General features: G+C 48.3%; 1 protein-coding gene and 1 long non-coding RNA gene across 9 annotated transcripts in view; one reads left to right on the top strand and one right to left on the bottom strand.

Annotated features, from left to right (window-relative positions):
- PARVA (parvin alpha) overlaps positions 1–12,193 on the bottom strand; it is a 192,656-nt gene that overhangs the window by 34,212 nt on the left and 146,251 nt on the right. For all 7 annotated transcript variants that reach the window (XR_009249771.1, XR_009249773.1, XR_009249774.1 and 4 more), the window contains exons 6-10: positions 10,053–10,168; positions 5,673–5,731; positions 3,174–3,193; positions 1,757–1,818; positions 977–1,045 (exon numbers count right to left, since the gene is read on the bottom strand). Coding sequence is in view for 1 of the 7 variants with exons in the window: in XM_058688275.1 (XP_058544258.1) it covers positions 977–1,045; positions 1,757–1,818; positions 3,174–3,193; positions 5,673–5,731; positions 10,053–10,168 (326 nt within the window). In the remaining 6 variants the exon portion in view is untranslated. The remainder of the gene's footprint in view (positions 1–976; positions 1,046–1,756; positions 1,819–3,173; positions 3,194–5,672; positions 5,732–10,052; positions 10,169–12,193) is intronic.
- Positions 1–12,193, top strand: part of LOC131487489 (uncharacterized) — an 80,885-nt gene that overhangs the window by 22,090 nt on the left and 46,602 nt on the right. The window contains exon 2 of one of the 2 annotated variants that reach the window (XR_009249777.1): positions 4,340–4,458. This is a non-coding gene — a long non-coding RNA (uncharacterized LOC131487489). Of the gene's footprint in view, positions 1–4,011; positions 4,459–12,193 lie in introns of those variants that run through there. The other variant, XR_009249778.1, reaches the window with a different exon arrangement.

Here is a 12,193-nt window from a genome sequence, read left to right as displayed (position 1 = left end):
GAAATCTGGTGGACACTAACCAAGTGACCAAAGTTACTGTCACCAGGAACGGGACTAAGGGACAAAGTGCCTGAGAAGAGCACAGTGTTAATGGGGGTGGAATTGTCACTGAAAATGCATAGCCTGAATCTAATCATGAGGGGGAAAAAATTGAGGTCCTATGAATCTAATGGCCTGCACTCTTCAAAAATGTCAATGTCCTACAAAAAAGGGCTGAGGATTTGTTCTATATTAAAAAGAGACTAGGGGTGCCCAGGTGGCTCAGTTGTTAAGCATCTGATTTTGGCTCGGGTCATGATCTTGTGGTTTGTGAGTTCCAGCCCCGAATTAGGCTCTGTACTGACAGCTTAGAGCCTGGAGCCTGCTTTTGGATTCTGTGTCTCCTTCTCTGGCCCTCCCTTGCTCATGTTCTGTCTGTCTCTCTCTCTCTCAAAAATAAATAAACATTAAAAAAATTAAAAAAAAAAAGAGACTAATGAGACATGGCCATTAAAAGCAGCCTGAGAATATTAAGACAACTGTTTCTTTGATCCCTATGACACTGTCCTAAGTAGCCAAATATCAATGACTTCATGTGGTTCAACCTAAATAGACTAATGTATTGATGTGAAAATTGCTTGAATCTGATAATTGTGATTATTTAGGAGAGTACTTGTTCTTAGAGATTACGCTGAAGTATTTAGGAGGGAGAGAAACAAACGAATGTGGTCAACTGCCAAAAACTGGTGTAGGTAGGTGAAACATATACGAATATTCATGATGATATTCTTGCAACTTTTCAAAATAAAACACTGGAAAAAATCAGCATTCAACGCAGTTCACCCCTGTGAGTAGGAGGACAGAATCTCACTCCCTCCTGGGAAAGCTTCAGGATCAGCATGGAAAGCCACCCTGGCAATGCAGGGATGGGGCACTTGGAAGAGTGGCTGTTGAACATGGCCTTGCCCCCCACCCTGCGCTCAGGGCTGTCACCCACCTGGGTTTCCAGTTCTGTGACCTCCAGGTTCAGTTTATTCAGGTGCTTGTTCACAAAAGTGATGAGTGTCTAAAAGAGAAGCACAAGCCAGGCAGTGAGATGGAGACTCTCGCCAGTGCCAGATCCTGGTGGCCACCTGTGTGACCCTATTGTGAGGACGAGGACCAGTGTAATAACACAGGACAAGGCCCAGCCAAGGATGCTGCGCCAGGGATCACTGCTCAGCTGGGTGAGAATAAGCAACCTATGAGGCTCTTCTGCAAAGCTCCTTGAGTTCGCAGGAAAGGACGGCCCCCAGGATTTGTGGTCTCCTGCACTGTGGGATTCAAATAGCCAGTCTCAGGAATGTGAAAGGGGCAGGGGGTCCCGAGAGGGCAGAATGATAGGTGCAATGTCCTAGCTCAGGGTTGGGGGGCGGGCAGAGAAGAAGAGACCTCACCGGGTCCCTCCTTCAGACCCTCCTAGGGGCAGGTGCCCTGTGCCTGGGGAGGAGGGAGGGCTGAGTGAGGAGGCCCGGTTGGTTGGGGGTTCAGTGTGGATGGGAAGACAGGGTGCTTGTAGCTTCAGAACCCCCAGGAGACACTGTCATCCTGATGGGAGAAGGGAGTGGGTAAGGTATCCAGTGGGAACGGGACGGGTAAAGTGTACATCAGGTGGGAAAGCCCCGAGTTTGCCGAGAGCTGGCGAGGACACCAGTTTGAAGAAGCTTGCAAGCTGCATGCGTGTGTTCTACTGTTTGGTGCAGCTCGCCCCCCTCCCTCCCAGGCACCTCTTGCTCACCTTTTTCACTACATTGAGCTTGTCTGGTGCATGGTCAAACAAGGTGTCAAAGGCATCACGTTCTGGAAACACAGGAAAATGTCAAATGCAGCAAAGACCTGCTTCCTGGTGGGGAAGCCCACCCCAGGGCCCGGCCAAGATGGCCACCAGGTCAGATATAGGCAGGAATTCTTTGGTGCGTGAAACCTTGCTGGGAACTCTGGAAACTGGGTTTGGGTGGGTTTTGGGGATTGATTCTTAGCTTAGGGGCTTTCTCTGTTTCTCTGTGTCTATCCTCTAGGTCACCCTTCTTTTGGGCTGGGAGTGGGGGGCTCTGTTAGGCTGTCGAATCCCAGATTGACTTGGGATTTCTCTTCACTATTTATATCCATCACATCATGACTTAGTTATGGGCCTAAAGGGTTTCTGAAGCTTTTTGGAGGTAGAATGTTATCCAAATCTCAAATCACCTCGCCTGCTAATTTTCAAATCCAGGATACCCATGACAAACATCCGTGCACGGATAACCGGATAGGGAGCCTGGGCGCCCCAGGATAGAATGTGTGGTCTTCCTCTTGAGTGATCTAGTCACTTCGACCCTTGTGCCTCAGTTTCCTCTTCTATAAAATGCCGTCTGAAAAACCTTTCCCAGGTGTGTGGTGAGGACGAAAGAGAAGGCATGTGCATGCGTCGTTCTATAAACTTTGAAGTGTGTGCTGATCTGAGTTTGTTAGCATGACTGGGATATTTCTCACATTATCCATAGTATATACAGGATCATTGAAAACGGCAAAGCCACGCCCCTTGCCGGGGTTTTTCTTGCTGTAGCCCCCAGATTCTCTAAACTGAGACGTAAAATAGAGGATAGGATCTGAGGCAGGGGATGAGAAGAATGTCCAGGAGGGACCCAGGGCTGGGAAGTTTGGTGGTCCCGGGGTCTGCCTTTTCCTGCTCTTGCACTGATGAATAAATCTGGGACTGCCAGAAGGGTGACTGAGGTCTCTAATGTTCAGACGGTATAAACAAACCCAAAGTTCCGGGAAACTGGAGCGGGATGACGTGTGATGAGGAAAGAGGGTGAAGATTGCTTCTAGAAGGGCTGGACTGAGCGGGGACAGTGGACTTTCCCAAGCGTGTACATACACCTCTTTGCTTCCACAACAAACTTAGAGCATGACTGCCCTGCAAATGCCCAGGACCCATCCAGGGCCTGGCAACGTCAGTGGTCTGGCTACTTACAAGTGGACTGGGCAGCCGTGGTTAGATTTCCCCTTCCCACCGGTAAGCCGACCCTCCCTACCAAGTGGCCCTGTCACCGGGCTGGTGCAGACACACACGCAGGAAGTAAGCTGAGTGCCTGTTCTTCCCAGCTGCTGCAGAATTAACTAGAAACCCCGTGGCAGCCACCAGCACCAGAGGATAATCTTATGCAACTCACCGTGCCTTCCGGAAAGAGCCCTGCAGGAAAAGGAGAAAGGAAACAGCATGATTCTTCTTCTTTGCCCTTCACTGAAGAGCCCACAAAGCTTCCTTCCTTGGCACTTTCTTCTGCACTGAGTCTCCAATTATTGGTAGTCTTTACCCTACTGCCACCTGTTTTTCCCTCTGCCATACAGATAGACTGGTGTTTGCACAAAGCCTGGTGTAAGTGATATTTAAAGGACTATTTCTTGCCTTAAGTAAAATCACACTGTTGCTTATAGTTGAGAAGGAATATCGGACTCGGGGCTTCAGCATTCCCAACCACTGAACTGCATCAGCTTGGGGATGTCAGCTTTGTCTTTCTCTAGTTCATCCTGTGATTCCCACCAAATCGCACCTGCCATTGACTCAGAATCAGTTTCTCAAATAGGGCAGGACATAGAACCATACTCATACCAAAGAAGCCTCAAAGTACTAACGGCACAAGCATTAAAATAGACTACTTGGGTCTGAATCCCAGAGACACTGTGTGACCTTGGGCAAGCTACGGAGCCTCTCTGGTCTCCCGGTCTCTTCTCTCTAAAAGGAGGATGATAGGGGCGCCTGGGTGGCTCAGTCGGTTAAGCGTCCGACTTCGGCTCAGGTCACGATCTCGCGGTATGTGAGTTCGAGCCCCGCGTCGGGCTCTGGGCTGACTGCTCAGAGCCTGGAGCCCGTTTCAGATTCTGTGTCTCCCTCTCTCTCTGACCCTCCCCCGTTCATGCTCTGTCTCTCTCTGTCTCAAAAATAAATAAATGTTAAAAAAAAATTTAAAAGGAGGATGATAATGGTAAATACTCCAGTAGGATGTTCGGAGCATTAAATGACTTAATATGGAGCAAGACTTTAGCATAATTCCTAGTATATAGTAAGTGCTCAGTTCGTTTTTTTCTGAATACGTTTTTGGTTCCTATTGTATCGGTTTATTCCAACTGTGCATCTATCACCTACTAGATGATGACCTGTGGGTAATGTACTGGAAGGGATAATGAACTTGGGAGTTAGGTGTTGGATAGACCAAGGACAGTTGCTTCTTCACCTTTGGGATGTGTGGTTTTAGGAGGGGTGAGCGTTGCTTTGTGTATTTTGAACGTCAGTAGATACGAAAGTGCTTCATGAAGTGTTCTGTGTTGCTGTTATTAGGAGTTCACATCCACCCTCAGGTCTGCGTGGCAAGATGGCAGAGGGAGACCACAGGAGGCCTGGTGTGCAGCCGACAGAGCACTGCAAACCCAAACGTCACGTCCCCTGACTCCTCTCAGGTATGTCTTTCTCTTTTCCAGAAGGTGAAACAGCGGGCGTGGACAAGCCCAGCAGAGGGTGGGGGGTGAGGGGCAGGGAGGCGTCCCTCCTGCCCCTCACAGAGCCAAGGCCGGGAATCAGTGTGCTTTGTGTGTCAGCAGCCCTGCTGGCCGCCAGGACTGGCCCCGGAGTGATGCGGAGGCTGTCCGATAGGCTCTCCACAGGCCATAAACTGGGCCCCTTGGGAAGCGCCACTCCACGTCTCTGCCCTACCCTGGGCTCTTTTTAAGGCACAAGCACACTGTGGTCCAGGCAGGCGGCACCCTGGAGTTCCCTCAGCCACCACCGGGGAGGCAAATTGCCTAGAGACCGGGCAATGCTTGGAGGGTGCGGGTCAGCCGTGGCGGGGGAGAGCCACGACAGGCAGCGCTGATGGTCACGGGGGCCCAGCCATTGCCACAGTGAATCGTCACAACCTCTCTGGTTAGGAAAACACTCCCCACTTCAGAGATACAGAAACCAAGGTCTGAGCGGGCGGGAGAGCCTGGATTTGAACTCAAGTCCGGCCGGCTTAAAGGTCCCTCCCTGCCCTTTCCACTTCGTTCCTGTTCAAGAGAACATAGAGGAAAGCTGGGGTCTCAGGGGATGCTGAAAACACACTTTGCCCGTGGCCAGGGCTCAGGCCTGCCCAGTGATCTCAAGACCCCCGCCTTTTTTCTACCTAAGAACAAACTTCTCTGTCCCGTGGCAAACCTCCTGCATTCTGATAGGCCAACTGCTTAACGGGGAAACGAAAAAACACCAAGCACCAACCCACCACTCTAAGGTAGAAAAGGGTTTTCTGGGTCATGGCACGTGACCAAATAAATCAGATTCAGAAAAGGAAGAAAACGTCCTTTTGGAGGCTCGCAATTTAAATTCAACCCCATGTTTATGGCATGACGATTTCATGCTGGTTGGCTTTTTGGGGCATACTTTTTCCTGGAGTGCCACAAAATTAGAATTTTTCAATCACTGCTAATTCCCTCTCCCCACTTCCCCACCCAAGTTTGTACCTTAAGCATTGAGAGGCATGTTTTGAATGCATGGAAAAGGCTAAACTATAATCATTGGCTGAAGTCTAATCCCTCTTGCAATCCCAATAAATGAAAACTAAATATCAGCAAATGGATGAATTTCGGAGAAACATCTGTGTTCCATTACAGAATGGCTGGCAACAATGGTGTTGACATACTCTGTGTTACCAGTTATTTCCTCTTGGATTTGCCGAGACTGGAGGATTCCTTCTCGTTTCTGAAACAGGGGTGGGGAGAAGGGTTGGGAGGCAGAGAGAAAAATATGCTTTAGAAAAATACAAAAAAAAAAAAACCAAAAAAAAAACCAAAAAACACCCACCCAAAACTGATTAGCGTTCCTGATATTGAGAAAGTTACTGCTGTTCAAGAAATGAAACCGGAGAGGAGATACTACCAGAGGCAAAAGGAGGCCCCAGATTTCTGGGACTGGACCATACCATTCATACTTAAGAGCAATTAGTGTTTATTCCAAACAAGTTGGCTGTTTCTTGGATGGTGAATCTTTTCTTTCTTTATTGGAAGACATTTTGCTGGAAGCAAACTGTTTGCCTCCCGGAGTAATCCACAGTAAACCAAATGGAAATGAAGGCCTAGGGCGTGTCTGCCCTCCAGCTGGGGCCACGGAGGGAAGCAGAGAAACACATTTAACAGTGGGGCTGGCTGGGGTGGAGGACGGAGGCCAACTTGGAAAATTTAAACAGGGGGAGAGTTTTTGTTTTTGTTTTTAATGGATAAATAGGGGAGCTTTTCACTAAGCAGTACAGTTCTCAGGTGACTAGCTTATTCTCTGAGAAAAGGATAAGCACTTTGGAGGCTCCCACACCTACCCATCTGCCCATCCGCCCACTCATCCATCTGTCCATCTGTCCACCCATCATCTGTCTGCCTCCTCCCATCAATCTAGCCTCTTTCTTCTTTATTTCATGAACTGGCGTTTTCTCTGTACAAGCACCTCTGTTGGATAAGAGCGAATACTATGGAACGTCTGACATAATTTCTGACCTTGAGGAACTTAGAGAACAATGGGGTAGATGAAACAGGTATGTGAGAAAGATTTCCAAGAAACAGTACCAGTGTTTGTGCCTGATGGGGTGGCTCAACGGCTCAATGATTACAGTAGGACCCCCCTTTCACTCTCAGAAGTGTCGTGTGTAACCAATTATGCGGTGGTCCCATGCAGACAGAAGTGCTGACGGGAGCAGGCACGTTCAGCTGGGATGGTCAGGGAACCCTTCCAAGGGGCGGGGGTCCTCAAGCTGGAACTTGACAGGATGCAGAGGAGAGGGCATTCCAGCAGAAGGGATGGCCCCAGCAAAAAGGCAGAGGCAGGAGAGCACCACTGGAACGGAGCCACTAATGGTGGCTGCCATTAGTGGGACGATGGCTGCCATTAGTTGATGGGGAGTCAACTGAGTGCCAGTTTGAAATTTAAACCCCGTTGTGTGGGCATGAGAGCCAGTGAAGGAGTGTCAGGGCTCAGGAAGACCTTTTTTTTCTTTTTTTTTTTATAATGTTTATTTTTGAGACAGACAGAGTCAGAGCACAAGCAGGGGAGGGACAGAGAGAGAGACAGAGGGAGGCACAGAATCCAAAGCAGGCTCCAGGCTCTGAACTGTCAGCACAGAGCCCAACACAGGGCTTGAACCCACAAACTGTGAGATCATGATCTGAGCTGAAGTCGGATGCTTAACCGACTGAGCCACCCAGGCACCCTCAGGAAGACCTTCTGATAGGTGTGGAGAGGGAGATTCATTAGACCAGGTCTCTGTAGTCAGTTCCCAGGCACAATGAGGACAGCAGTCTGGGGATGGCAAGCACCTGTCACATCGTTCATCTTTTTTTTTTTTTTTTAATTTTTTTTTAACGTTTTATTTATTTTTGAGACAGAGAGAGACAGAGCATGAACGGGGGAGGGGCAGAGAGAGAGGGAGACACAGAATCGGAAGCAGGCTCCAGGCTCTGAGCCATCAGCCCAGAGCCCGACGCGGGGCTCGAACTCATGGACCGTGAGATTGTGACCTGAGCTGAAGTCGGACGCTTAACCGACTGAGCCACCCAGGCGCCCCAAGTTCATCTTTTACAAAGGCAGAGAAGAGTGTCAAAAAGGAGCCTACAACTGTTAGTGTTTCAGCTGAAACTTGCCTTCTTGCCCTCTTGCCCAAACTTCTAGAACCTTCTCTTCTATTCCTAAGAGCCACAGAAACTAGTGTCCTTGCAAAATACTTTTATCGAAGGAAAGGTAGAGCTGGATAAAGGTCAACAGTGTATCTGCACTAGATTTGGAAGAATGGGTTATCAAAGTGAAAAAGGTAAAAAGGAAAAATAAAGATATAATTTAAAAGGGATCCAGGGACTCCTGGGTGGCTTAGCTGGTTAAGCGTCTGACTTCAGCTCAGGTCATGGTCTCATAGTCTATGAGTTCAAGCCCCGTGTTGGGCTCTGTGCTGACAGCTCAGAGCCTGGAGCCTGCTTTGGATTCTGTGTCTCCCTCTCCCTGCCCCTCCTCTGCTCATGCTCTGTCTCTGTCTCAAAAACAAATAAACAATAAAAAAAAATTTTTTTAAGGGATCCGGTAAGGATAAATCAAGGGCCTTTCCCATTTCAGCTTCAACAAATGTGTAGTTTTTACAAGGGGCTAATGGAATTTGTGTCCTGATCTTGTAAGGCTCTTCACAGACATAAAAACTCATCTTCAACTTCATGCAGAATTCAGTGCTTTTGTACAGAATAGAAAGGAAATCTGGGTGAAATAATCCCTCACACAGCACCTAGATTCACCTCGATCTGTTATTTGTGGCCTCGGGGACTATTTCTGTGGTTGGGTCGGTGACTTCTGGCTAATTCTGAGTCCTGCTTCTGTGCCTGTTTAACTTAACAAAGCAAAACACCCCATAAAACCTGACATGCAGGTTTTTATGTACCTTGTCCTGTTTTCCACCCTCCTGCTCACAGAACTGTCCACAGAGACGTTAAACTGACAACAGCCTTCTGATGGGCCTATAACTGAGCTTAAAATAAGGCTTGAGACATGGGCTTGCAGTAACCCCTGTTCCAAAACAGGGGTCCCCCCCACCCCAACCTTGAATCAGCGTTTTAAAAAATATACTGAAATTAATTTATACATGAGTGGTAAAAATAATATAATAGAGATGGCTTGGATTCACCAGTAAGATGCTTGTACCAGGCTGCTCTGGGATGGCGACATATCCATGGCAGACATAAAACGCTTGCCGCAGCTGACTGCTCGATCCATGAGGCCAATTAGTCCTTTTAGCTGCACTTAGTGTCTAAACCACACACATGCTCACCGCCTGTGGCCCTCTAATCGCCCTCTCCTTGGTGTAGTCTTGTCTCCTGGCAGGCAGGGCCAACGTGACTATTTCTATTATATTTCCTTGACGTTTAGCAAGGGAGATACCCAGAAGGCATGGAAGAAATACTTTATCACCAGGGCACGGCCGAGCAGCCGACTGAAGAACACCTTCACATCTTCCTCCACTCCACCGACATCCGATCCCTGAAAGCTCAGCTTCTGTCCTAGAAACTTGGCCTGGTGGGGTCAGGCCAAGCCTACCAGCCCTCAAGGCTCTTTCTCACCAAGGGGTGGTAGAACCGCCATACTGTTCTCTATTCCAGAACGCTGGATAACCAGTGAGCTGCTTAGAAGGGGCGTTCTCCCTTGCAGCATGTTTATTTGAAAAGAACAGCAACAAGCAAACAGAATGCTGACCTTTCCTAAATGGGCATAAAGTTGGAAAATAAAATTGAATTTGAGTATGTAATAGGGTTAGGAGCAGAGTGAGATAGTCACAGGGAGAGAGCACACTCTCGCCGTGGAAATTACACAGCCATATGCGAATGGAAATTCCATCCGACAATCTGGAAAGGGTGACTTGAGATCCCAGCCATGCTTCTCTGGGCAGGTGAAAAGCAGCCATGCCCTCCGTATAGGCATGGCCAGTCAGGGGTGCTCTCTCTCTCTCTCTCCCTCTCTTTCTCTCTCTCTCTCTCTCTCTCTCTCTCTCTCTCTCTCTCTCTCACACACACACACACACACACACACACACACACACACACACACACCCCTTCACATGCACAGGTTATCTGTCTCTTCCCAATATCTGTCCCTCATTTGTTTAACCAAAAAATGATTCTCCCTGGCTTGCAGGGCACACCCATACATACACAGGGGATACACCTTTTCTCCTGACCCACTGCACACACCTCACATTCATACGTCACACCCTCAAATACATAGCACACAGACACCCTCTTTACGAAAACCTGCAAACCCCACGGACAAGCCCCACACAAGGCTAGCCCATACTCAAGTACACGCTCTTCCACCCACTGCACATGTGACTGACTGCTGCCCACATGCATCACAGGGCACACGCATGCGCCTCCCAACACACAGCACATCAAGGACACTCAGCAACCATTCCACCTGTATCTGGCTACCCGGCATGCCGTAGCTCCTGTATGAACTCAGCCTCCGTGCCTCTTTAAGGGCGCAGATGTTTGTAGTGCTGTCTTACCTGGACCACAACCACTTGGATGGAGACATGATCTGGGAGTCGGATCGGTGCCCGGAAATACTGGGACAGAGCAACCAGCAGATGCAAAATGGCTACCAGGCTCTTGGCGTGAACAGCTGAAATAAAAGATGAATCAAAAATTAGAGAATCGTCTTCCAGGTTCTAGGCAAATAGAAGCAGATATTCAAAATGTAGCAGTACCACACCCAATGCACCTTTTATCGCCCCACTAAGGATCTCACAGGCCTTGCCCTTAGGTCCCCTCATTCTTGGCCAAGTCCCATGAAGCTATTTCTTGGGTCATGTTATTGCTGGATTTCCAATATAGAGCCTCTCCACTCTAATCCAGGTTTCCAGTAGGGACCCTGACAACTGCTGAATTTTGACAAAAGATCAGCCCTCTGCCACCCCATATTCTTGTTCATTCTATTTTAATAACCTTGTTCATTCATGTCTGCCCTGCATCATCTTTCCCTTCCCTCTTGACTCTGAACTCTTTGGGTTATCACCACTACCCTTGTCCCAGGGCTCTACCCAAAGCAACTCCTCATTCATTAAACACTAAGTCAGGAACACTGGATCCTTTCCTTTGTTCAGGGCTTGCAGTCCCTCGAGGAAGGCATGAGACATCTAAAGGCCTTTGTTACTCTTTGGAGTACTGTGTATGGCCAGCGTAGGCAATGCCCTTCGGGAAGAGCGGGGAAAGGATGTGTGCGACCCAGCTGGCTTCTATAGCTCCTGAGCAACGTGCTAGATGTTAAACTATTTGTACTAGAGGAGGGTGGGCAACTGGTGAGTTGTAGATTTCACAGATGAGAGGAGAAGACTGTAATGTAATGGGTACACACAGGGCCAGGCAGACTGGAGCTTCAGTTCTGACTTGACAAGCTCTATATCTACTGCCTCCATGACCTTGGGTAGGCCATTCAAGGCCTCTGAGTCTCAATCTGCTAACCTTCACAAGCGGGGATAGTAGTACCTTTGCAGAAATACAAGTTGTAAGAATTCCCAGAAATAGTATAGACAAAGCTTCCAGCCCATAGCAGATGACGAAGAACGGTTGATATTTTTTATTGCAACTTACGAGATGACACTTCACACCGGCACAATTAAACCATGTCAACTTTCTCCTCGTTCTGTCTCATAAAAGGAAAGCTTCACCAGGTACCTTACATGCCTTCCCAGTCCTACCAGCCTCATGGGATCCTCCTTACAGGGAGGCATTTAAGGAAAGAACAACAACAAAAGTGCTCATTTTGTGTACTTAGCACAAACTGGGCCCATTATTAGGGTGTCATTCTGTCTTCCCTGGGACTGATGAGTCTGCTTTAACAGGAGCTTTAAGAAATCCCCAAGAAAAGGAAATGACTCAGACATTCCTTGGGAACTCATTAGGGTTACTTGTTATCACTGCTATTTGGAAGAAGGTTTTCCACCGCCAATGAGCAGCAGATGATCTGCTCCCATTTAGGTCTTCCAGAAGACATTGTCAGTTCTGAGCTTTTGGGCATCGTCCAAAGTTTCACCCACAGTTACAGCCTCGGAGGAGGCTCCTGGCCCGGGAGTGACCTACCGACACGGTGTGCTTGCAGCCAGACAGAGGCATAATTGGGTTTGCTCTTCTGATCAGAGCTGCTGTACGTCAGTCCAGAGTCTGAGGGTTGTAAGGACATTTGCTAACTCTATCCTTTCTTCTTTTTTTTTTTTTTCATGTTTATTTTTGAGAGAGACAGAGAGCAGGGGAGGGGCAGAGAGAGTGACACACACACACAGAATCCGAAGCAGGCTCCAGGCTCTGAGCTGTCAGCACAGAGCCCGACGCGGGGCTTGAACCCACGAACCGTGAGGTCATAACCTGAGCTGAAGTCGGCCGATTAACCGACTGAGCCTCCCAGGCGCCTCTCCCTTTTAATGACAAAACATAGTGCTAGAGAAGATGTGGTCAAAAAGGTTGTTCTTACCCACCAGTGACACTGTACTTCATCTTGACTGTTGTACTGAGCAGTATAGAGCTATTTTATAAGCACCATACAGATGCCAGTCTCTATTGAGGAGTGCTCCGTTCTCCTGGGAAGTTTTTCAAAAGAAATAATTATACAGTTTCTCTCTTCCTCTCTTTCTCTCACACACACACATGTGCA

This window comes from Neofelis nebulosa, chromosome 10 (genome assembly GCF_028018385.1).
Source record: "Neofelis nebulosa isolate mNeoNeb1 chromosome 10, mNeoNeb1.pri, whole genome shotgun sequence".
In the NCBI taxonomy this organism is placed as follows: domain Eukaryota; kingdom Metazoa; phylum Chordata; class Mammalia; order Carnivora; family Felidae; genus Neofelis; species Neofelis nebulosa.
This window is presented reverse-complemented; position numbering and strand designations above follow the sequence as displayed.